The 26,468-nt window shown below is 39.5% G+C and overlaps 2 protein-coding genes across 3 annotated transcripts; one reads left to right on the top strand and one right to left on the bottom strand.

Moving 5' to 3' along the window:
* The first annotated feature begins 446 nt into the window (after positions 1-446).
* Positions 447-14,513, top strand: nsmaf (neutral sphingomyelinase (N-SMase) activation associated factor). Of its 2 annotated transcripts, none has more exons than XM_028005481.1 (31): positions 447-478; positions 776-862; positions 1,802-1,880; positions 2,208-2,269; positions 2,441-2,477; positions 2,570-2,620; positions 2,883-2,954; positions 4,543-4,590; positions 4,730-4,782; positions 4,879-5,008; positions 5,096-5,164; positions 5,268-5,376; positions 6,282-6,458; positions 6,579-6,658; positions 6,761-6,851; positions 7,347-7,410; positions 7,638-7,689; positions 8,105-8,225; positions 8,659-8,790; positions 8,869-8,911; positions 9,003-9,169; positions 9,733-9,844; positions 10,053-10,111; positions 10,254-10,321; positions 10,406-10,473; positions 10,550-10,673; positions 10,842-10,925; positions 11,121-11,271; positions 11,514-11,616; positions 12,500-12,609; positions 12,817-14,513. In XM_028005481.1, exons 1-31 carry the CDS (start codon positions 462-464, stop codon positions 12,909-12,911), a joined length of 2,715 nt encoding a protein of 904 aa, XP_027861282.1. In that variant the 5' UTR covers positions 447-461; the 3' UTR covers positions 12,912-14,513. The 2 variants fall into 2 exon arrangements, with proteins under 2 accessions (XP_027861282.1, XP_027861281.1); XM_028005480.1 differs by having other exon boundaries at positions 5,093-5,164.
* On the bottom strand, positions 13,644-26,300 carry cngb3.1 (cyclic nucleotide gated channel subunit beta 3, tandem duplicate 1). The gene is made up of 18 exons (XM_028005482.1): positions 25,971-26,300; positions 25,061-25,193; positions 24,334-24,397; positions 21,771-21,913; positions 21,378-21,677; positions 21,079-21,287; positions 20,553-20,603; positions 20,138-20,224; positions 19,982-20,046; positions 19,410-19,532; positions 17,604-17,745; positions 17,199-17,358; positions 17,002-17,099; positions 16,784-16,867; positions 16,593-16,711; positions 15,459-15,611; positions 15,216-15,366; positions 13,644-14,801 (listed from the first exon to the last, which is right to left on the bottom strand). The coding sequence occupies exons 1-18, from the start codon at positions 26,088-26,090 to the stop codon at positions 14,778-14,780; spliced, it is 2,226 nt and encodes a 741-aa protein (XP_027861283.1). The 5' UTR covers positions 26,091-26,300; the 3' UTR covers positions 13,644-14,777.
* Positions 26,301-26,468: the final 168 nt, after the last annotated feature.

The raw sequence follows: 26,468 nt of genomic DNA, 5'->3' as shown, positions 1-26,468 counted from the left end.
TTTCAGGTGACGACCTCTTGAAGCTCATCAAGAAAATGCAGAGTGTGTGCAAAGCAGTAATCACAGCAAAAGGTTGCTACTTTGAAGAAACTAGAATATAAGGGGTATTTTCAATTGTTTTACACTTTTTTGTTTAGTGCATATTTCCACATGTGTTATTCATAGTTTTGATGCCTTCAGTGTGAATCTACAATGTCAATAGTCATGAAAATGAAGGAAACTCATTGAATTAAAAGGCGTGTCCAAACTTTTGGTCTGTACTGTATGTATGTAGATCGGCCATCTTGAAAGAAACCTGCGAGCTGAAAGTGATGCTCTTCGAGCAACATGTGAGTTCAATTAGATGATTAAGCCTCTTTGACAGAAAGCCTTTGTTTGCTTTGTGTGGACACGCTGACCAAACAGCTAGGGGGAAAAAGGTTCCCATGTTCTGGCAGAAAAAAGCCCAACAACTTGAAATAATGTCATCACCACTGAGGTGGGATCAGACACATGTAGTTTGACATCTTTAGGAATTTCTTAAGTAAAGTTAGTCTATGTTTGCGGGAAAATGTCCAATAAATAGCCAAAGAGTCCTTCAATAACCAACAGAGTATTGTTTTTTTGTTTTTTTTTCTCACTTTGTTCAACTACATTGAAACTTAAATAGTCATACTCTGTATATCCTGTACTAATTTTAATTATTTTAGTAATATTTTAGTCTTTTTTTAATATGCTGGTTTTCAGTTGCTTGATGTGCAGTTTTGCTGATTTTTAAAACATTTTATTTTCACAGGTTTTCTCTCTTGTTGCTGGACTTGGAGGAATATTACTTTGAGCAGCACACTGCTTACCACGTGACAAGCCCTTCGACAAAGGAGAAGTAAGTGAGAGCATTAATGGAGATTCTGAAACTCAATCTCGTCATCTGCTTTGCTTTAGGAAATGACTTTCTAATTTTATTTATTTTTTCCTGAAATATGAAAGACTGATTCAAATCTGTCACCTCTGTAATGTTCGCTTCGTGCCTATGGTGGCTTCTGTCTGCTTAAAGTAGAAGCCTATTGAAGAAGCTGTTCAGATGTTGTTTTATTATGTAATAAAAGAGTGAGCAAATTAAAAGAAGATTAAGATCAGATGTTACCAAGCAAAATATAAACACAGTGACTATATGACAGCTAAGCTTAACTGTACTTCTCACGTTTGTTTTTTAGATGATTAAGGTTTATTTTAGGAGCTAATGCTATCAGCACAACGCAAACTGATGACCTTATTCTGAATTAGAAAACGTTCCAGTTGTGCTTTGTTGTACATGATCATAATGTTCTGTTTGTATTATAATCTTTCTGCACCAGTAAGAATATTTAAGTTAAAAATATTATTTATTAGGTTATTTTAAGTATATTTTTTTTCATGGCAGTGTCTCGTTGAGAATAAAGTGCATTTATGTTCAAGATTAGTTTTGCATGCAAGTGTTTCAACAAACGGTCCTACATGAGGTTGTCATTTCTATATATGCATATTATATTAATGGACCCACTCGAATAGCTGTGGCAATAATTGATTCTTTAGTAAAAAAAACAACAACAACAAAAAAAGTTTCATTTATCTTCTTTAAAGATTTAAATCTTTTTGTTTTCAAGTAAGAAAATGTTTAATTTTATAGAAATAAAACAGAGAAAAACTTTAGCTCGCAAATATTGATGGTTCATTTTGTTGACTTTTCTGAAATATGCAACTTGTTTGGTTTTGGTTCTTTAAAATAAAATTGCAAATGTGGTTTAAATAAAATGGTAACATTGCTGTTTTTTGTTTCTTCCAGTAAGATCAGAGGTTCCTTCAAAGTTTGCTCCAGATCCATCATATTTGATCCAGATGGCCTTACAGAGCCAATCATAAAGGTTTGTGTTGATACGGCAAATGCATATTTCTGTCTTTTTAATCCTGCAGTTTATGCACATGGGTGTCACACTAATCCTCTATGTAGAAATCATAAAAACCATTCAATGTAGGATTGTTGAAAGCTAAGACATCAAGTAGAGCAAGTGCAATAAAGACTGACTTGATGATTTTTCTCATGATGGGCTGTTTTATGTGTTGCTAGGATTAAGGTGAGATAAGAGAGTTTATTGATCCCACAATCAGGAAATGTACATGTGCTAGCAGGTTTTTAAATAGCTGTGTCGGTCTTTATGGCATTTCCTAATCGATCCTTGATGTTTGTACAGATTCCTCTGCGAGACTGTCAGAGAATCGAGTTTGTGGAGAAAGAGAACAATCCTTTTTATGAGTGAGTTTCCCTTCATTTCTGAGTTGAGCCTAGAGCTCTGAATATTTGTCGTTTCGTCCAACTGGTTTGCTTACTTGAAAATGTTTTGCAGCTCTGCTGCATGTTTTGTTTTGTAAAAACCCAGTCTGCTAAAACTCTTTCAATCTCATCGGATTTGTGTTCCTCTCTCAGGCTTAGGCCGCCGGCCATCACAGTCTCTTGTGAACAGGTGAGATGTTCCACAAGGCCTCCAACTCATGGCTGCACTTTTCTGTTTAGTCTGAGTGAATGTGCCTGATTCATTTTCACTTTTTCTTTCAGGTTATTTTCATTAAGGAAAGCAACATCATTGCGCCGTATAGGAATGAAAGGGTGAGTCCGCTGGAGGTGCTGTTTACCTCACGTGCTTCACCGTAGCAGCCTTATGGTTGTCATTATCTCAACTGATTATAACTTTTATATAGATATACATATATTATAACTTTTACATTTAATTCTAACTAAAGAAAACAGAGGAATCTGAAAGTAAAACTCAATATTTGACAGTGTTACATAAATATTTTAAACAATTGGTAAAATAGAGAGTTCTACCAGCTTTTCTGTCTGCTTAACATAATTTCTCTTATTTTGGCAGGGATTAAAGAAATTGACCTTTGAATTGGAAGGTTGGAGTAAAACAGAAGATGTGGTTCAGACATTATTGCAGGTAAGTGGCTATTTTTGTGATTATTGTAATACATGATTTCAAATAATCGTGAATAATCTGATTTTCAAAAATCAGATTATTCCAGCTGATTGTGTCTTTTTGAAAGTGTTATTTGAAGGAAATTTCAATTTGTTTTCATTGCTTTAAGATATTCACAACACAATTATAACATAAGATACCATATCATTTACAATATTAGCTTGAACAATATTAGCAAAGCTCAACAAAGTACTGTGCAGTCAAACGCAGCATAAAGGACAGAGTAAAAAAACAGCACAAACACTCAGAAAATGTATAAAAGATATTTCAAATACTGAGTCAAACAAGTTAAAACAAATGCAACAAAGGAATGATAATTATAGTTAATATCTCACATTTGTTTGGAGCTAATAGGGGAAGGAATCTGTTTACATTGCATCTTTGGAACAACTTCAAAAAGGCTTCTGCTCCGGTTGCAATTGGAGGAAAGTTTATGTCTACTGCTAATTTTACTTGACAATGAAGTGTCAGGGTAGAATCAATATTCACTCCTAGTTTTGATAAGGGTTTGTTTTATAGGAAGAAAGATAAATACAAGGTGTCCTTCTGGTGTCTTTAGCTCTGAGCAACATCACTTTCACCTCGTCATTTAAGTTTCAAAAATTGAGCAACATCCTAACATCAAAATAAGGCCGAACTGAGCGCACACTGATGGTGGGGAGCAGAAAATAAAGCTTAAAAAAATGCAAAGATGCTGAAAAAGAGCAGAGTCGCAGCACAGACAATAGAAAAAAGGGGAGGTCTGAGATTAGTACCCTGTGGTACTCCCCTTTCCTGATTTCATTTTAACCAGCAAAAGAACTCAGTTGGCCACTTTTTCAGAACTTTACATAAGAAAACTTAAAAAAAAAACACACCCAAAGTCTGACTTAAGAGAACTGCCAGAGTGGGAGCCTGATGGGTTCATACTGGAAACCAGATGGATGACAGGCAGACTGGCTCCAAGTGGTCAAACTCAGACACAGGGTAGTAAAACCAATGGATCTTCCAGGGATTGTGAAATAAGAGCCCCGGTCTTTACCACCTTCTCCATTTTCACCACACAGGTGGCATCATTCCTTCCCAAAACATCACCAGAAATATTAAATGGGGACATATCAGTACAACTAAACACATGAGACAACTCGGGTGATTTTTACAGCACTGGCACTAGACTGTCTTTAAGAAATGGTCTCACAGACACGTTCTTGTGTGTGTGTCATGAATGTTTCGTACTGTTGTACAAATTTGTGGTGTTGCTAGAGCACACTGCAGTGAGCACACTGCTACCCTCTGCTTCTTTACTGATAATGTCACAGTAAAAGCACCGAAAATATGGAGTCTGCTGGCAATAAAAAAAGCCACAACCATCCTGCACAGTCATCTACAGAGGAAATAATGTTTCCTATTAGCAGGGATGCACTCATTATGTCAAATTTGGGACCTGGAGATCAGCCAGTTTCTGTAGTATTTGTGCAAAAAAAAAAAAAAAAAGAATGTGTTTAATCCTCTCTTAGCCTTTTATCTCATTGTTATTTTTCTGTTTTTTTTATCCTCTTAAATCTGGTAGCTCCACAGGGCTTCCTGTCTGGACAAACTAGGAGACCAGACGGCTATGGTAGGTTGATCATTACCTAACCATCACCTCATTTCAGACAATAAAAAACATAATAAAAAAGATCCTGAGTGACTCATCCCGTGGCATATTTTCCTTCTCACCAACATATTTTTACACTTGAACATCTGTAATTTCTTAGATTGCTGCTAATCTGCAGTCCCGACTGGCAAGGTCGTCGTTTGATAAGAATTGGTAAGTAGATATCCAAAATTCGTACTGATTTAATTTCTTACACTAGCAAAAACATAGCTTAATTTTGGGCAAATATGACAATGCTCTGCTGTGAAGTTTTCAGAGTGTTGCAGAGAGGCCACACATGGAGTGTCCTGTAGAGATGGTGATGCCTCTGGTGTCCAACCCAGGCCACGTCTGTGTCACAAATGAAAACCTTTACTTCCAGCCCCTTAATGGACATCCGGTGAGTCCACAGACGCAGCGGCCGCCTGCTCGCAAAACGATGCCGTCCGACAGAAACACCGGTTAACCTCGCGTGTCGTTTCAGCAGCATGTGATTCAAATCAAACTGAACGAAGTCAGGAGAATCTACAAACGACGGCACGGGCTCAGGCCTTTGGTGAGCAGCGCTGGACGGCTGCTTCAAAAATAACACATCACTTGCTGTTGCGTCCATAACGACAAAAAGATTACATAATGTGTGTGTCTTTGTGTTTATTCAGGGGCTGGAGGTGTTCTGTAGTGAGAATAACTTGTCTTCTGACATCTACTTGAAGTTTTACTACCCAGCCGACCGAGATGAAATCTACTACTACATCGCTACGTTTCTGGGTAAGAAAACGCAGGAAAGCTTTTGCTGTCGAAGAGCCAAGCGTTCGTCATCAGCAAGCAGAAATGGAAACGACTGTGAATAAAATTAGTCAGCACCTCAAAGATGATTTAATAATAAAATCACAGGAAGTCATTTTTGCTTGTAGGCATCAGATTATACAACACCCAACTCTGAATGTCTTGAAATTTATTCTGAACTCATTTATGGATTCACATATTTCCATACTTGTTTTTATTTTGTTCATTTTACTTATATTTTGTATTTAAGTCATGTTTGCATTTCTTGTAATTTCACATTTGTGGTAATTTTTTATCCTTAATATGCTATATTTACATTTACTAATATGTTACTCTTTGGGTGGGAGCAGCTTGTCAACAAATAAGCAATTTTTCTTGGGTGATCAATAAATTATATTTTGAGCACGAGAAGTCATTTTAAAGATTTTCTCATACATACTAGCAAAATCCATCTGAAAAACAAGTCTGAGAAGAAACGAATACTAAGTTGAGCTCTTAGACAAACAGGTATTGTATCTTTATATAACAGAAAATTTTTTTTTTGTCATGAATTTCTGCATCTAAAAAAAACATTGGATCTGGTTCTCAATCACACTTGACAATCATTTCATGTGTTTATTAGTGCATATACAGATTCTATATCTTGCATTTTGGCACATTAGTTGTAATGATTACGTGGACAACAAGCCATTAAGAAACGTAAAACTTTAAAACATTCAGACATTTAGGCTTTTTTTTATATGTATGATTAAAGTTGCCGTTTATTTACGTGAAAATAGTAGAGTTTAAAATGTACTGCAACGGTACAGGAGAAAAGATCCCTTATTGTTGGTGTTGAAATGTTAAAATGAATCCGATTACATTGAGTTTTCCTCTGTTTGGCTCAGAGAATCACATCAAGGAGCACACAGCAGAGAGCTACATGCTGCAGTGGCAGCGCGGGCATCTCAGCAACTATGAGTATCTCCTCCATTTGAACAACCTGGCCGACCGCAGCTGCAACGACCTGTCCCAGTACCCCGTCTTCCCCTGGGTCATAGCCGACTACACCAGCACACAGTTAGGTGGGTCGGTCTGCCTGTTACAGGCGGAAAACAAGCAGGAAATGTGTGGGGTTAAAAAACCAAAGCTGTAAAAGAGGTTCTTATTTATTCAATGCTTTTTTTTCTTTTTCTTTTTATAAGACTTGGCAAATTCGGACACGTTCAGAGACCTGAGTAAACCCATCGGAGCCCTGAATCAGGAGCGACTCGACAGACTGCTGGTGAGAGGTTTGAAGTTGTTCTCTGTGTTTTAATCTCTTGCTGTGTGCAAGAAGATGCCCTTCCTCTCCCTCGGTAACCTCTGAGTGGTTCTGCTCTCACAGGCTCGGTACGGAGGCATGCCTGAACCGCGCTTCATCTACGGGAGCCATTACTCCTCTCCAGGATACGTCCTGTTTTACCTCGTCAGAGTCAGTACGTTGAAGCTCTAAACTAAAAACTATTCAGCATTTATGAAAATTTGTGGTAAGATGAATGATACAATTGCAGCTCCTTTAATTGTAAATATTTGATAAAAAATAGGACTGCAATTAAAGATTATTTGAGTAATCGATTAATCAATTATTCTAATGATTAATTGAAAAGAACTGGCACGTTTTAAAGATTTTAACAGTATACAACCTGAGGAATTCTGGGTGGAACAGATTTATGGACAAAGGTGTTTTTTTTTATCAAAAAGGCAAAATGAACACATATTTTGTACAATTTTGGATTAATTACTGCTCTAAATACATTTTTGTGAGTCTTTGTATTCCACTTAAAGATTAAGCGATTACTAAATTACTTGCTGATAATTTCAGTAATCGATTAATCACGATTAATCCAATTAATAGTTTCAGCTCTAGATAGAAATGAAATCAGATTTAAAGATTTTGATGAAATGTAACAGAAGCTGTCCTCTCCCATCAGCTCCAGAGCACATGCTGTGTCTGCAGAACGGCCGCTTTGACCACGCAGACCGCATGTTCAACAGGTAGCATTACTCCAACTTATCAAAATGCAGAAAGCATACATCTGTATGTTTGTTTTCTTATATTAACCTCAACTAAAATTCTTCATCAAATTTTCCACAAAAATTGCAAATTTTTTATTTTGTCTACTTTTGATGATCATCAGCCGTTTGTGTAAAAAATAAAAAAATAATCATGTGTTTTCATTTCTCTGATAGAATATTTACTTTGGTGCTTTTGTTTCCTGCAGCATTAGTGAAACATGGAAAAACTGCTTAGAGGGAGCAACAGACTTTAAAGAGGTAAAACCTGGACGTGTCAAATGCAACGTTTATTTTGAGAACATCGAGTCTCGCATCGAGTACTGACAGGACTAGTTTTCCTACTCCTTTGTGGGTTTCCTCGGCAGTTTGTGTTAAAACAGCGCCCCTAGTGGAATATCGGAGGGCAGGAAACATGGGATCAAAGCAGCTAAATCATTTTTCATTCAGTCATTATTAATAATTTCTTTGTATGCTTTTTATCCAAACTAAGCTGTTTGGAACCAGCAGAATGTTATTGAGAATATTATTTTTAAAGAACTTTAGAGAATTGTTTTACGAAAGATTTGCTCCATTGAGTTCGACACTTTTAAGGGTAAAAAAAAAAGTTTTAGTTTGCAAATAAAGCATCTCTGGAGGAGTGTGTTTATATTTTTATGTGTCCTTACTATTGCAGCTGATCCCAGAGTTTTATAGAAACGACTCCAGCTTCCTGGAAAACAGACTGAGTCTTGATTTGGGCCGAAAGCAGAATGGAACGTTAGTCGGTGATGTTCTTCTCCCTCCGTGGGCTTCGGGTAAGTTAACTTCTGTCTGCGTATCCCAGGCAGAGTGACCTACACAGCCTGGAAAAACCTGGAATTTGATTTAATGATTTTCAATGTTTACTTAAATAAGGGGAAATATTTGAACTTATTAACCAGGTGACAATGAAGAACTAGTTTTAATTTACACTGTAAATAAATAAAAAAGTTTTCTGACTTTATTTCTAGTCCCGTTTGTGTAAAACATTCATCAATCTCTTTTCAGTCTGTTTTGTACAAGTTCAATGCTTACAGCCTGACAAAAGCAGAAATATGACATAAACATGTTGCAGTTTTATGGTATTGATCCTGGAAGACTGGCTTAAAGAGATTTTATAATTCATAGCCTTAATTGTGGGGGAAAATGTGGAACTTTGAAAGGGAAATGCGTAGGATGAAGTCGAAGTGCATTTTATCTTCTCTCCAGATGCCAGTGATTTTCTCAAAAAGCACCAGCTTGCCTTGGAGAGTCAGTATGTATCAGAGCACCTTCATGAATGGATCGACTTGGTGTTTGGCTTCAAACAGAGGGGCAGTGAAGCTGTTGAAGCTCATAATGGTAACTCACTTAAAAAAAAGCCACTTTAAACTCAAACTATTCAAAACATTTCATGTCTATTTTATCTTTTCTTTCTAGTTTTTCACCCGTTGACCTACGAAGGCGGGATGGACTGTGACAGGTGTCAAAGAAAATCAGTTGAAAAATGATTTTTATTATTCTACGAGGTTCGTCACTAACCACTCTCCCCCTCTCTCCGTGTGCCCGGGAAGCATCGAGGACACGGATCAGAGAATAGCCATGCTGACGCAGATCCTGGAGTTCGGCCAGACGCCCAAGCAGCTCTTCACGAGCCCTCACCCCCAGAGGATCACACCCAGGTTCCAGAACCTCACTTGGAGCTCCAGCGTCAACTCCGCCGTCGGCGAGCTGTCCCCTGGTAACGCTGCAGCTCACACATTCAATTCCAACTGTGTATTATTAGTAATACACATTTACTGTTTTCCAGCAAATCTGCTCCAGTGAAGCATTCTGATTTCAAAATAAAGGTCAACGTTCACACACAGTGGCAAAACCCACAAAGTGGATGTGAAATGAAGGCCATGTTGCAATCACAAACTTGAATATCAAACGATGTAGTCCAGGATTGTAGAGTGAAAGAAAAAGTTTAATTTATGGAAAATGTTCACCAAAAACAAAAAATCTGCAGCAGTTGTACACCCTTAAATGTTTCACCCCATCAGGATGATACAAATTGTTAGTTTTTTGCCAAGTATGCTCTATTCCCTGAAAAAGTTTATTTTGGTCTCATCGTATTTGACATCAATTGTGGCAAACCAAACTTCTTACGGCTTCTAGTCTTACCACTTTTATGCGAACTTCACAACTACAGTATTTGCTGCTTCGTGTTGCTCTATCATACAAAATCCTATTAAAATGCATTGAAATGTATTATTGTAACAGAAAGCGGCGTGAAACGTGTTCTTCCGTGTGCTGTTTCAGTCTCTCTGTGTGAGGACTCGTCGTTTGAAGACCTGACTGAGGAAAGCAGGAAGATGGCCTGGGCCAACATGGGAACTCTGAAGCGAATCTCCAGCCACAAAATCCATAAGGAGTAAGTCTGCTGCTCTCTTCTCAGCAACGGTAACAAAAGAGTCATAAATGTAGCAGTGGCATCATCTGCTTTGGAATATTTCAATAGTTTTGTGACGACAGAAAATCTATTCTTAGATTTGTTTTTATGAAATATTAGAAATAAGCCTCCTACATATACACACTTTTCACTCTAAACGTGTAACTAATTCTGCCTTTTAAACGTCCAGAGCCGTGACGGGCATCGCTGTGACTCGAGACGGAGCTTCTGTCTTCTCTACATCTCAAGGTTTGGAGAAAAAAACCCCCCAAAACTGCTTAGTACAGCGTGTTGCTTGGTAGCTAAGCAACTGGAAAGTTTTCTCCTCCATCCAATTCAAGTTCAATTTAACATATCTTACTGTTCTGTCAACTTTATGCCTTTATTCCAGACTCAACACTTAAAATGTTTTCCAAAGAGCTGAAGGAATTCCAGAGGAGCGTTTCCTTCTCCAACATGGTACCCAGCTGGATTTCCCGTCCGTTTTCCATCATGTGAAACTGTCCAGCTCTGCGAACAGTAAACCTCTCCGCTGTTTTCCAGGCGTTATCTTCATGCTTGATGCTGGCCGACGGGAAAACTGTGTTGTGTTCTTCATGGGACAACAACGTGTAAGTACTGTGACTGAGTGAATGCTTAATGAATTTTACTTGATGACTCTTTACTGACCTCTGTCTTCCCTGGCAGCTACTTCTACTCCATCCCATACGGCCGGCGGCAGGACACACTGATGGGTCACGATGACGCCGTCAGTGAGATGTGCTGGTTTGATAATAAGCTCTATACGGCATCCTGGGATTCCACTGTTAAGGTGCCTTTTTTTTTTTTTTAAACCTGCAAAAAGGTATTTTTAAACACTACAAAAGCTTACAATCTGATGAGCATTGAAGACGATCCGATTGCAATTTTCTGGCTGATTTAAAAACCTCACTTGACTACTCCGATTTATTTATTTTTTGTTCTGGTTTTAATTTTGCAGGTATGGCAGTGTTCCTCTAAAAACCAACCCAGTAACAAAAAAAATACATTTGAGTTGCTGGCCGAGTTGGAACATGATGCTGGGGTGAGTCACATGCCGAACCGTTTAAAGTTTTCTAATATCTCTGCATCAGTTTACTATATTTTAATTTTTGGGGGAAAAATCCAACAACATTATTTGTACTAGAATATGTGTTACGCTTTTCATTGCAGGATTGTCAGCTAAATCTGTCTTGCTTGATGCTAATAAAACCTGGCTTCCTTGCTGTCTTGCGTGCAGGTAAACACGGTCGGTCTGAATCCCGCTGGAACTCTGCTGGCGTCTGGCTGCAAAGACGGGACTGTCACCATCTGGGATACCAGCAGCTACCGAACTCTTCAGCAGGTCCACTGCCATGCTGGAACCATTCACCACTCTGCCTTCAGTCCTGGTGTGTGTCACAATAGCAAACACCATTTCCTTTCTGCCACTTGTGACGAAAACAGAGATCAGATCGCTTAATCAGCGATCTGATTAAGCCTTGATCAACTCTGCACACAACCCTTTTGATTTTATAAAATACTTTCTCTTATATGGAGAATATTCAAGTTTCTCCTTGAATATATATTTTTAGAAGCATGTTTGAAAGGTCTGGGTAACTCGTAACAAGTCTCTGGTTGTTACTTTCGTCAGACAGCAGACATGTTCTCAGCGTTGGTGACGACTGCTGTATGAAGGTGATAGACGTCCAGACTGGAATGATGATCTCTTCTGTTAAAGCTGAGGAGGAGCAAAGGTAGGAAACTGACTCTTCGGGCATGACGTCGCTACATCTGAAGCTTTTTAACATTTTTTAAGTGGTTGGATGCTGCCAACATAAACGTGCCTTGGAAAAGTTTTCATACCCGTGAACCAAAAACTATCATATATTTTATGTGACAGACCAACACATTACGAAGTGGAGGTGAAGCACACGTGGTTTGCAATTAAAAACCCAAAAAGTGTGGCATGAATTTGTATTGATCTTTACTTAAACACCCATAAATAAAATTGAGGTCATCCTGAGAAGTCATCCGATTAGTTTCTAGAGTTCATGGTTGGGTTTTAAAATGTTAAGCCAATGATAACTCTAGAGTAGCTGCAAAAATCCAAAGTGAAAAAAGAAAACTGTAAGAAATCTCGTCTATACTTCACATTTGTTTTGTGTTTGTTGGGAGATTCAGGGCGATCCTGGAAGACAAGCTGTTGGATTACAAAAGAAGACCTTTCTAGGTTAAATCATATTCATGGCCCAGTCAAAGTCCATGAGTATGAGTGGGCCATGAATATCTTAGATCAGACTAGTATCTTAGATAAGACTTAAAATGAAATTTCAGTCTGGCTGAGCTTGAGCTATTTTGCGTAGAATGAGCTAAGTACTAAACCCTGGCACACTTTTCAGATCCTTATTGGTGCAGGAAATATGGTAACAATGTATTTATCTTCACATCACAGTTCTATCCTACTTTGTGTTTGGACTCACCAATAAAATACATTTACGGTTTATGGCTGTAAGGTGACAAAATGTGGAGAAGTTTATGGCGTGTTGACGTTTTTGTTTTCTCCTGCTGTTGTGATTAGCTGCCTTATTTATGAAGACCCTTTTCTGTGGGACTTATCAGCGTCTCTGCGTTTTGCAGATGTTTCTGCTGGGATGGAAGCTCGGTGCTGTGTGGAGGACGCTCCGGTGACCTTCTTCTATGGGACCTGCTCAGGAACACGGTCATCAACAGAATCCCCGCTCACTCTGGTACAACTCATCTTTACGAGTTAACCACAACTTTCCATGAAGGATAGAAATAAAACAATTCACTCTGACTCACTGTCATCATACACAATCAAGGCAGAGAGACTTATTAAAGAATCAGGTCAAAAAGGCAGATTTTGTGTTCTTTAATTTAGTTATTTTACGCCAAACAGTGAGCTGATTAATAAATATAAGCGCTTGCTTTTCCAGGTGCTGTCACCGCCATGTGGATGAATGAACTGTGCAACACGGTGATCACAGGTGGAGAGGACAAACAGATCCTGTTCTGGAGGCTGCAGAGTTAAAGGTCTCTCTCTGCAGCGACAGAGACCAAATCTTCCAGTTAAACCCACAGGCCATGTTTCCCTCTGATCATGTGACCCAAGTACAAGGAACAGACTTGTGACGCGGCTAGGAAGATCTGAGATTATACCCTTATAGTATGTCAGAAAGTTGGGTGGAGGACGTAATGTTACCGTAATGTTAAACGTTGCCAGATGTATGGAAATACAAACATGTCTAAATGCAGTGTTTGCTTGAGAGCAGGAAGCTAAAACAATGTAATCGCCTTATTTTCAATTGTTTTTAATCCTGTCATTTATCGATAGTTGTGTGGATTTTATTTTATTTTATTTTTTGTTAGGTTATTCTGAGGAACAGCTGTAAACCCAAGAAGGTTCGCTTGTATAGCTCATAGGATGGATGTTAATATTTTTTTTAATCATCAGTGATGTTCCTAATTCCATTGCTTTATGTGCATTTTATTATTTAATGTGGACCCAGTGTGTCTCAGTGCTTTATGTTGCTCAGGTGTTGCCACAGAAACACAAAATTACCTCGAAAGCGGTCGTCCAGTTTGTTAGTTTTAGCGCAACTGAAAGACAAAAGATGGAGAGCCTAAAGGGATACCGAAAGGAAAAAAAACAACTTTCTTGCCTGATCTCGTGCGCACAAGACATGGTGAGCACAAGATACTATCTCGTGCACACCGTTAAGTTTTTTTTATTTTTTATTTGTTTTTAATTATCCTTTTTTTCCCCCTTCCATGTCCCTTAGGGACTCCATAAGCAAAAGCAGCAGTTTAAAAACACCTTTTGTACATCCATTATTTTATATTATCTATCCATACAAACTGAGAGTCTATAAATCTGTAGCCACTAGTCAACAAATGTAGTATAGCTAAGTAGTTGGCATCATATGATACCGGGGAAATAAATGGGAAATAAAATGATGCTAATCTGGTAAAAACCTGCCCCTTGTTCTAAGCTTTGTTTCATACAGAGGGTCGAGATTGAGAAACAATTACTTGCTGGTGGCTTGGACTTTGTTGAAGTTATTTTGCTATTTTACCCAATCTCTAAGGTTAAGCTGTAATGTATGTAATGTGCCAGTTCAAAGCCGGAAGCTTACTTCGTCTTTTTCTGTTTGCTGATTGGTCCGCTTGAAAAGAAATCCACTTCAATTGGAGAAAACCCAGACGGAGCGCCGAACAGAGGCTACAGAATCGAGCGGAATGGTGTAGCGAAGATGCTAACTAAAGCTTAAATGTTGCGTCCAGCTTATCAAACTATCATATTATTATCGATGCACCTTATCAAGTCCACTGGCTCAAATCTGTTGCTTTAGTAGTACAGCACAGGGGAATGACTTACGGATCTGACGCAACGGCGCATGGAAGGGGCGTGGCCTCAATATCCTTCTATCAAGCGGTGTGAGTGATCTGTACCCGTGTTTGTCAAGATTATTTCTAGTGGAATCTATTGTAATCTCATGTAATCAACTGATTTCTAGTAAAACAGTCTGGGAGACTAAGGAGCTACCACCTATGTCACAATAAACCTGTAGAAAACCTTAATTTAAACCATGACACAATTGATGAGGTAAAAACTATTAAAAGATGACTCCATTTTTTTGCTTTTAAGTTCATTTTAATGGATTTCTGTCTCTCCAGGATTTGAGAAGGTTAATCAGAATACTTGTTACAATAGATGTGAATTTTAATTTCAGTTCTACTTGGATTTTTTTTAAAACTTTTTTTTGTATCCTAAATTGCAAATGTAAATAATCAGAAATCTTAGAGTTTTCACAAGTTTTCCGCGTCCTCATTTGAGTTTCAATAATCAAAGTTCAAATTTGCAACACTGTACATGATGACACTTAACTTTCGCCTCTTATTGTTCCTCTTCTGCAGCTTTCTGTAAACAGGAGACAACCAGACATGAGTGTTCATGTGCAATTCTGATCAGAACATTTACATTGAACTAATCACTGGCATTAACATCATCTTAAGAGCTTTTAACGACGCTTATGAATTAATACTTCCCAGAGTGGAATGATTATGCAGCAAACCATCAAAAAACAAGTTTGAAATTAAGGATTTTGTCGTATCCACAAAGGAAACTAGTTCATTTCATCTAAGTCAGAGGCACACTATTATTCTTGTTTTTTTTGTGTGTGTTTTTTAAAGTTATTTGTTTTGTAACAATTTCACCCTGCAAAACAAAAGCACTACAAAGACGCCGATGCCAGTGGTGGCTGGACGTAACCTCCTGACCGAACAGAGGACCATGAGTGATTCTCCATCGGTTTGCGTGTCATGAAGATCTCACCTTGAGCTTGTCCAGCAGCCCCGCTTTGCGCAAGTTGGCAAATGCTTTGAGGAGCTTTGGCGTTGGGGGTTTCTGTTGTAACAGAGTCAGACCTTTCGGCTTTTCGTCCTTGGTCGGAGCCCCTGCTGCAGCTTTGGCTTTAACCAGTTGCCTTTAAAGCACACGCGAGTGACACTCAGTGGATTCTTAGTTATACAAATGTCTGCAGAACAGGACTGCTTCCCCGGAAAGCAGCTCGCTCACCTGCCCTTCTTGGCCAAAACCTTCTGGGACTCGGGGTAGTGGACGAGGATGTCGAACAGGTCTTTCTTTTCCAGAACGAACAGGTTCGCGAAGCCGTACGCTCTCACGTTGGCTGTCCGCCTGTTCCCTCCGTCTTTGGCAGATTGCAGCAAGCTACAGGCAAACGCACACCATTAAAGTCTTACTAGATAAAAAAACTGGGAAAGGGTACGCATGGAAGTGAAATATTAATAGAACTATTCCAGCGGTGCAGCATTGTACCTAAAAAGAAATAAATCCTGTACTCATAGCTGCTCCTGCTGTGGTTGAGAAGGACAGAGATCGAACAATCCGGCGAAGACGTATGCTTCGAATCAACATGAGGTTTTCAGATTTAAAAACAAGCTGGCAAGCATGGTGGTGGCAGACCATGCTGTGGGACTCTTCTGCATTGCACAAAATGTGTGAAATAATGAAAACAGTGGACTATCTCTGAAATTCTGCAACTGAACCTGAAATCAGGAGCTAGATAATTGAATTTGCACACAGTTGGATGTTCCAACAGGAAATCGATCCTCAAAGCCACAAACTGGAATGTGTATATTTGAACCGAAAAATCACAATTTCAAATTTGTGCACCAAATAATCTTTTTTTTTTTTTTTAAACTTCACTGAAGTTTGCTGTATTCACTGCAAAAACACAAAATCTTACCAAGTAATTTTGGTCTAGTTTCTAGTGACAATATCTCAAACTTGAAATAAGACAAAACTGACTAACAAGTAACTTTTCAGCAAGACATAGGAGCTTGTTTTAAGTAAATACTTACTTAATATGAATGAAAAAGTACTAGTTCCATTGGCAGATTATTTCACTTCTAACATGGGAAAATGTCTTTAGAAGTGAAATAATCTGCCAGTGAAGCTGGTAGTTTTTAGTCAATATTAAGGAGCTACTGACTTAAGCTCCTATTTCTTGCTGAAAAGTTACTTCTAAGTTAGTTTTATTTTACTTCACGTGAAATATTTCACAGACATTTTCACGAGAAACTAAACCGAAATGACTTGGTAGGATTTTGTGTTTTTGCAGTGTTATTTTTACAGCCTGCTAAAGTGCCGGTTCAGATTTGGTTCTGTGTCGGCCGAGTCCTCCCAGACCTGATTTCCCCGAACACGCAGCCGGCCTTCAGCGTCACAAACACGATGCTGTTGTCGGGTCCTCCCACCACCTGCACCGCTCCGCTTTTGATGATGTACATCTCCTTCCCGATGTCACCCTGCAGCGGGGGAAGCCAGGACGTCAGCTTGCGGCTCGGTCTTAACCTCATAGTAGCACGACTCGCTCTCACCTTCCTCACGACAAAGTCTCCCGGCAGGTAGATGATGGACTTCAGCCTCAGCAACATGTCCACCAACATCTGCTGGTCGCAGCCCTGAAACAGACCCCAGTTAAGTTCATTAAAGCGACATTAGTTCGGTTGGCTAAGATTTTGATCATTTTCTGCTAACAGGTCATTCCAGCATTCAGTTTAAAACGGCATATTCTTTATTTTTCAGTCTGAATCACCTGAAAAAGCTGGATCTTTTGGAAGGTGGCCAGGTTTATATCCACAGCGATGGCGATTCGCATCACCAGAGGCATCTTGTCCAGGAGCTCCGCCTCATCTGGAGAGGTCGAGACAGGCTTCTGATTCTTACAGGTGCGCAGTGGCTTAGCATTTATTTTCGGTCTTTCACTGATTGTAGAAGTATATTAGTTCACACCTAGCATTCCCTGAGAATCCCAGGTGTAGTTGTACCAGGTGCGAACTCTGTTCTGGACCAGCTTTGGGATGGTGTACGTGTTCATGTACTCGACGCAGCCGTCCATCGACGCGCGGAAGTACGCCTGAGCTGCCGTGGCCGCTCCTATGACGTCTCTCATCTGGAGGGAAGAGACAGAAACTCTCCTTAATCACTGGGTTCCCCCCCTGTACGGACGTGGACACAAGCTTAGAAATAAATGTGGATCACGGAGGCTTAGGGATGCCACAATGTCAATATCTATTGCACCTCTAACAATATATGGTCATCCAGCCTTAATTATCACACTTTCAGATATTTTAAAAGTGTTAATTATTTCTTTTGTCAGGGGCGAAGTAATTTTTCAATGAATAAAAAGTATTCCACCTGTCCAATCAGGCTGGAGAACACAAAGACGCCGACGAAAAAGTTGGTCATCTGAAAGGTGATCTCGAACAGAGTCACCGGCTCCGGGAGGCCCCCGATGTTGATGAGGCTTCGTACCGCAAAGTAATAACAGCGCAGGTACCTGACAGGAAACGGCAGAGAAATAACATTCATCTGGTCTGTTGTAGGCTTGCTGGTATTTATGCAGCAGCTCAGTTGATTTAAGGTAACAAACACTTAAAATTCGTCTTGTGCTCAAGCTGAATTATTGATGCTGTTATTGCTGCTGGTTGAACTATTTATAGGAGAGGAATATTCAAAGTGAAGGGTTAGCAGACGTGTTGCATAAAATCACTTTCCGTTTCTAAGAATCATCTGAATAAATCACAAAGGTTTTTTTTAAAAGGATAGTTTAGGTTAGTTTACAGCTTCTTTGGGACTTTTATGACGACTCAGAACTATGAAATCTGCATATCAGGTAGAGAGGTCATGACCTAAAGCTCAAGTGCAACTCAGTTCTGCAGTATGAAAATGATCCAAAGACCAATGATTAAGATAATTAACCCATTCCAAACTTTAAGGGAAGGAGTCATTACATATTTTTCAGGCATTTTATTGCATAATCAAGTAATTATGTCATCTTATTGTTATGAAAAAAGCTGCATGTATAAAAAATAACTTAAAAGAAATCGGAAATTGCGTCATAGCAGTATCGGACGCCTTGAAATACGCCTCTGTCTCTTTAAGAAGCTCTTATTATTTCCGTCGCTCCCCCTTCAGAACATCATCACAAACGATGCTTCCCCATTTTGCTGTTTACAGCCGTTCTTAGGGGCGTTGTAGTTCCTTTGATAAGCTCAGTAGACGCTCAGTCTGGTGCGGCCAGACTAGCGGCCAGACCGCTGCCACTAGTCTGGTGGGGAAGCCGAGTCAGCAGGCGCGGAGGAGGGATGACTCATGGACGATGCCGAGACTTGGCCACTGAAGAACAGGTCCAGAATAGTCCCGTTTTTATGCTTGTGATTTCAAATTTGAACTTTTCATAGTCACCTTTCTTTTTTCAGTCAGTACCACATGGACTGAGTCTGCAGTTATATGACAAAGAAAGAAGTTTAATTTGTGTTGCAACTTCAATAAATAAAAACTGGTCTATAATACAACAAATTGTGACCTGTACAAGCTATTGCACATACTCCAAAAGGTTCAAAAACAACAAGTGATTGAATTTGGATAGGCTTTGTTTTTTCGTTGGTACTTTTAAGGTGACGGTTAGGGCAATTTGTGCATAAAACCATCCACCATAGCTAAATTATAACATTGAGTTGGTCAGCGTTTCTCCACAGCCGTATCAAAAACCCACTACCAGTTAGCACCAACGTTTGGTGACAGACGTTCTTGTCCAGGGTGGCACAATGTTACTTTTTCACATAGAATCGAGTTCGTTTGGGCCCATATTAGACCCTCATTTGAAAATTGCTTTTTTTCTGTATTTACTCAAGTTATCACTCTGTGATACTAACATTTGTTTGATGATTCAAAACGTAAATGTGACAGAACCTTCTGGTTTTTGTCACATTTATCACTCAGTTATAGCAGCTGCAGCAACATTAACTTGCACAGTTAGTACACTTCTCATCGATTTTATTTCAATGAGATTTTACGTTCTGCTTCAAGCCATCAGCACCACGTACGGAGGCTTCCAGAAGGGTTGGCACTTTGGATTACAGCCTTAAATGGATCTTTGGGCAAGAAAAAAAACCCCACCCAAAACACTTCCTAAAGGAGTCAAAGATAAAAAGTACATACGCTGTGCCTTTTCCATCATACACCCATGTAGTCGAAGCCAGACCCTGGTACACTGAGGCTACGTAGTAAGCACAGGCGTTGAGATGGAGCATGTAGAGAAGGTAACCTGTGGTACGGGCCACCCTGCATCACACACACAGGGATGATGAGACAGAGGCAGACACAGTTAACTGGAATTACATATCAGATTTAATTCATTTCCTCAGCATAATGCATGTCTTCAAAGTTATATTGATATGTTTTGTCTTATTATCGCCTGTAATCAAGTGATTTTGTTTTCTGGAGATGAAACCGAGATTAGACGTCAATATGTGAATGTTTCTAACCAATATGAACGTTGTAAAAGGTTATCTCCTTCCACCTTTGTTCTGGTGGTGACATGGCTTTCCATAGTTCGCTCACGCCACCTCTTTCCCCTTCATCAGAAAGGAAACCGTCGTATATTTACAAGACAAATGCAAAAAAGGCCGTCCAAATAACCTTTTTAATAGCACCAGATGTGGGTTTCCATCTAATCCTGTATCTCGCAAAAGTGTAAAATGTAATTGCGATGTTTAGCGTCGAGCGTTTACCTCCAGATGTAAGCTTTGGCCATGATACTCTCAAGTCGGTCACTGAACTCAAAGAAAGACTCTATCTGAAGCGGACAGACAGAGGGACTCGTGTAAAGTCGAGTGGAGCAACAAAAATCCCAACATTTCAATCGAAATGACGCGACGGCCGCCTACCCTGATGAAGCGGTTGAATCTGTAAATGGAGGAGAAGCCGAAGTGTAGAGAGAGAAGGTCAAAGGGGATGATGCTGAACATGTCTGTCTGCAACAACAGCAACAAAAAAGAAACGTTTGAATCTTTTGAAGTTCCCGTGTCTAAATGAAACAATTACTAAATCATAGAAGAAACACTGCAAGACATGTAGGGAAAACCTGCTGGTCGAAGTGAACTAAAATATTATTCATTAGTATCCTACGAAGTTAAGGAACGTGATCTGAGCCAGAAAGATGGCGGTTTTTCCATTGAACATTTGCTGCATAGCTCAGGAAAGACAATCACTTTTTTCACTGTGTTAGGTTTGAATATTTAACAACAAAATATGCATGCGCGTATTGTTGCAATTCAATGCAACATGCAGATACGTTCTTACCTGAAATCGATAAGATTTCCGATAATGCACTTTGGTCAGAGCTCTGTCTTTCTGAAAGCACAAAGGGTTGATGTGAATGATGCATGGTTAAAATGTATCTGAACTTTTGAAAATGGGAATCCACCCAGGATTTGTTTTAAAAAAAAACAACAACTTGGGTTTGGAAGGGTTTTGGAGCTTTTCTTAATTTTCCAAAAACAAAAAATTGTCACATTTGGTCTGTTTGGTCACATTTTGCTGTTTGCGAGATACTTCTTTGATTCATCTTGTAATTATCTAATTTAAGGATTTGAAGCAAAATAAATAAAAATATGATTGTAAACAACAAAAACTAAATATCAGTCAGATCTTGTTCCAATCAGTCGATTACGTAACTAAAGTTGAAAAGGTGTTTCTGTTTTATTTTTGCATGCAGTCACAGAAAACGGTGGGGGAAAAAACTTTCCTCTGGCGAAAACTGACTTGGTGTCACTGACTGACCTCTGGGTCGGGTCAACCTCCCGGACAGAAATGCTTTGGGACTTACAATAATGTCTCCAGCTTTGACAAACTGTAGTCGAGGCTGCCAAACCACGATGTCAATGACGTTGACGACGTCAGAGAGGACGTCGAGCAAAATCCAGAATGGGTTGGCAGTGTCGTTGTGGTAAGGGAAGGCCAGCCGGGTGGGGCAGAACCAGACGTTGTAGTTGTACGCAACGGCTACGACCGCCAACCAGGTGATATACCGGCGATCTGGCGAGAGAAACGAAGAGAGACGTGAAGCATTTCAAGCTGACGATGACCAGATGCGATCGTTGGTGTTGCGTTGCTGGCACCGTGTACCCGTGAAAGGATCAATGGTGCTTCCCAACATGGTGTCCATCTTCTCCTCGACTGGACGGAAGAGAACGTCAAAGCACGAGCAGCTGATGTCCGGCAGAATCTTTGCCTTCCTCCTGGCCTCCTCCGCCAGCCTCTCCTCCTCTGCTTTCTTCTCAGCCTCCAGTCGTTTCTCCTCGTCTTTCTTCTTTTTCTCCTCCGCCTTTTTGGCTGCTTCCTCGGCCTTCTTCCTGTCTTCTTCTTCTTTTGCTATGCGCTCCTCTTCCTTCTGTCTGACGTAGTCCTCTTTCCTCAAAATGGGTGCTGAAAAGGCAAAGGGGTCACGGTGGGGAAAAAAACCCAACTCTCCAGAGTTTCCGTGTTACCAACTTGACCCCGATTATTTCCCACACTTACTAACAGGTGGAGTGATTTCTGGAGATGTAGCATAAGGGTCTATAGTCTTCTCTTTGAGGATTTCGGTTCGTTCTCTCAAACTCTTTATGACATTCCTCAGGACGTCATCTGCATATCTGGAGTAGACCACCGGGGGCTCGTCTCTGAAAACAGGAAGCAAAAAAAAAAAGAAAATCAGTTGAAAGCTGCTGGTTAAGATATGTTAAATAACATTCTAAGGTGAGGGTTTGACGTAGTGCATTAATATTCCTAGCACTTGGACTCGCATTGTAAAACACAAACTCCAAGACTTTGTTAATTTTCCCATATGCAAGGAGGCCAAAAAGTTCTATATTGAATGTGTCAGAATGTAAAAAAAAGTCCAAGAGGTAAGGCTACTTTAAAAAAGGCACAGTTTTGGAAAACCTGAGATTTATGATTTTTTTTAACTTTTATATGAATGTCTTGTAATACGTATTTATATTGCTGAGTACATTGATGGCAAAAAAAAAAAAAAAAGCTGACTGTTTCAAATCAGTGGTAGCTTACATGTGAATGAAGTCTGGGAAAAAAAATTATTTATTGAAAAAGAAAACAAGAATGCAGCCTGAGATCATCCTTAGTCCCAAACGCTGCACTGAGCTGATAATCTCCTTTTCCTGCTTTAGGAGTCACGCTGCAGGTCACAGGTGGATCAAGGTTTGCGATTCTGCTACATGCACCCACAGAAACTGTTTGGGGCTTTTCACATTTAGTTATATACGACTGAATGCAACTGTACAACAACTTACAACAAATGTCATGTTAAGACATTTTAAAAGACCAACACATTAAATTCATATCCAATCATAATATGAAATTGTGTATAGACTGAATTGAAATACATCCATTTTATTCCATTACAATTAGGCCTTATTGATAGTTTTAGCTACTCATATTACACTTTTGAAGCAACCCCTTGCACGTGTCATGGTATTTTGTCACCACTTGAGGGCAGACTCAGAAATATCTCACTCACTCTAACCTGACTCACCCAATTTACCCCTTACATCGTGCCATCTTTGAAAGCTTGGGATTGTTCCTTTAATTTCACACTAGCCTGTCCACACTGATCAATATGCACAATCATTCACTTTCTAGAGACTCAATTTGGCAGCAGATATCAATCATCTTGTTCTAAACTCAGGTGAAAGTGATTCTGCAGACTGGAATCACTGAATCTTCTCAAGCTTTTTAGCCATAATACACACCAAGGCCCAGATAATGCTGCAACCATTGTGTGTAGAATGCACTGCTTATTTGCAACAATAGAGTAGAGATAAAAATAGGTGGAGAGGAACTGGAGCTAATTTAGTGAACTCATGTGGAGGGATTTAACCTTAGCCAAGCCTTTTTATACACTGGCTGATCACTGTACCTGCAGGACGATCTGGAAGCGTTGGTCTTAAGCAGTACAGGATTTACTTTGTCTATTTCTGCCTAGGCTTCTTTCTGCCTTTGGGTCATTCTTGGATGTCTATTTTCAGGGACTTTGTTTTTGACAGCCTTTACTTTCCAGCGCTTTAGACTTTAGGTCAAAGGAAATTCTTCTTATCAATACAAGTTTTTCTTAGATTAGTACTGTGAACAGATGTTTTCATTGCATTTCTAAGCTTTAGTAATGTGCCATTTTGACTAAGCTGCTATAAAGAGCTTTCTCTTTTTGTTCCATATGCAGGCAATTAGGTCATTTACCTGCCCTTTCATCATGACATGCCATTGCGTTTAACATGGTACTGTTATTTGCTAGCTTGTCTACTTAAGAGTCTGTTCCAGGCTACAAGCTCATTTCTCTCGTCCCTTTCAGTTCATCTTCTCATTCTGTGATCTGCTTTATGCCTTGCGATCAACTGGAAGGTCCTAACATGAAAATGAAGGGGTTGAAATTGAACCACCAGTGTTATACCCCTGACCCACCTTGGAACGTTCTAACAAACCTCCGATCGCTATCAGCTGTAATAAACCGTAACACAGGATTGTAGAACTAGTATAATGTAGTACAAAGCAAAAAAAAAACCCAAAAAGAAATTCCCGCCATCATAGAGGAAATCTTAAGCTTGACAAATGTTGCAAGTTATTGGTCACAAGACTTTGGTTCTTAAGTTATGAAATCTCAAGACTTCACCCACGGATATTTACATAAGTGCCAATGCTTCTGAATAGATCAGCTTCTGAAAAGGAATGCTAGGATCTTTATGGGTTTTGAAGATGGATATATCCAGAAAGGTTCTGTTATTATTACATTGTCCTTTGTGTGGACAAAAGAATCTACAAACTAGATTTTCCTACTTTTGCATTTCTTTGTATTCATGTAAACACTTCCCATCCAACTTTCACTCTTTTACATCGGCTTATGTAAAACGCAGTTATCAAAACACTAAATGAAGGGGGATCCCTTCCAAACGTGAATCCAAACAAATAACATGCACCGCCTTAAAACTTCAGATTTACCGATTCTGAAATGTATAATATCCTATTTCTTAAGCTGATTCTAACTCAAACTGATTGAGGTTCCCAGCATGCATCACTTTGTCCACATTCTTACCCTTCAGCCCCTTCTGGGTTAACAGGAGCAATAGGAGCTGGAGAAGGAGGAACAGGAGCAGGACCTGGAAAAAAAAAAAAAGAGTTTAGAAAAACGTTTGGGTCGTTTTAAAGTCTTGAGACTTTAAAAAGGTGAGGCGGAGAAAACTTAAGTGTGTTCTCTGCGGTGGTGAATAGGTAAATGTAACGTAAATATCACCGGTTTGTAAAATATGTCAAGATCATACAGCCCATTTAACTCCTCAGTCTTAAATATTATCAGTGGTGCATCTATACGACAGAGCCTGTGTGTAGGACTTTGTCCATGTGTGAAATGGAAAATTTAAAACAAATTCAAACTTCTGTCGATACATATACATAACACTGAGCATGCTAAAAGAAACAGAACTTTACCAGATTTCTTTAAGACCCCAAAAGATAAATTCAACACTCTTTAAATACATCTTTTAATGGATTGCCTTATGGCCAGTGCAAAACTTTGACACTAGGCTCAGGCAAAAACAGCAATTACTGTAGGTTTGGTGTCAGAAAATGATAACTGAACACACATTCATCAGTCCAACTTGCTAGGTGTGATTTTAATGCTTCGCCAAGTGGCTCTACGAGACAACTGAAGTGAGAAGACGAAGAATACGAACAGATTGTGAGGCCAAAAACTGTCTGTGCAAAGTTAGTAAAATAAAACACAACTATATCTGGGGTTCACATGAATATAAACAACGTCTCACCAGCTGTCTGCTCTTCCTTCTTCTGCTCATTTATTTGCTCCTCTTGTTTCTCTTCATTTTTCTCCTCCTTCTTTTCACTTGTCGCCTTTGGCTCCTCTACTTTTTCATCTTTCTTTTCTGTTAACTTCTCCTCCTGCAATTCATCAAAACAAGAGAAATCTGTTAGATGTTTCTCTCGGATCAATAAAACTTACTCAGACCCTCCCTCCCCCGTCCTCGTACCTTTTTACTTAAGTTTCAATTATTTTGCTGCGGATTATTTTGGAAGTATCCAAAGCTTTAATAATCACCGCTCTCTAACTTAGGATCAAATTGTAATTTATACCAAATTACAGGTATAGGGGAAGCAGCATCGTGCTGTGGAAGTGTTTTGCTGATGGCAGCATGAGGAAAAAGCGTCCTGTGAGAATTTGAAGCAATATCTCAAGACATCGGCCAGGAAATTAAAGCTTGGACACAAACAGGTGACGATGACGCCGTGTCAGCTAAAAATGAGCTAAATGGCAAATTCTGTCAGCAGGTTTGGCCCAAAAGAAGAATATGGAAGGATAGCCAAAACAGCTGACATAGAGCAATGCTCTAAGACATTGCTCTATGTCTTAGAGCAATTCTACCAAATGCTAAAGAAATGTTTTTAAATGTCTGAATTTGAAAGAAAAGATTCTCTTTCATTATTCTAGAGACAAATCATTTCATTCACAGTCACAGGCAAGAATGTGAGTAAAAACTAGAACAGGAGCTCTTCTTCACATCAGAGCCAAGCTGCTTTCACTGATCATCATCTGGTGTAGTGAAGTGCCATCTAGTTCACATTTCAGTAGGTTTTATCTCTTAGCTGCAGCTAAAAGATAGAGAAGCGAAGAACTTAAGTTAATTTTGAAAAAGGAAATAAACACAGATGAGGCCTTACCTTGGCTGGTGGAGCTGGTGGAGCTGGTGGGGTTGGTGGAGCTGGTGGGGTTGGTGGGGTTGTTGCAGGGGCAGGCGGAGGCTCAGGAGCGCCCAGAAACCTCCTCAACCTGCTGAACATGCTGGAGGAATTTTCCGTGGGCTCGTCTGAACCACAGGAACCCGGTGGACTGCCGCGTCGGACCCAAACAACACGCTTAGGCTTTTAAATTTCTTTGAATCGGTAATTCCCTTTGGGCACTCCCCCTTGTCTCTCTGGGCCAGCACAAGATGAACTATCGCATCTGCCAATCCCTGCCAGGCGGGATAAACGTATTTCCTGCCGTACTCTGAAGAGCCTGACTTAAAACAGTTGAAGTATATCGCAATTATTACATATTACATGTAATCTGAGATGGAGATGAAGCTATACTTTATACAGCAAATTTTTTTTATTCCTTTTTAAGGGTTAGGACGTGGAAGAAAACATATAGGGTGAGAAAGTATGGGATAAATTTCA

Source organism: Xiphophorus couchianus, chromosome 21, assembly GCF_001444195.1.
Source record: "Xiphophorus couchianus chromosome 21, X_couchianus-1.0, whole genome shotgun sequence".
Lineage (NCBI taxonomy): Eukaryota > Metazoa > Chordata > Actinopteri > Cyprinodontiformes > Poeciliidae > Xiphophorus > Xiphophorus couchianus.
This window is presented reverse-complemented; position numbering and strand designations above follow the sequence as displayed.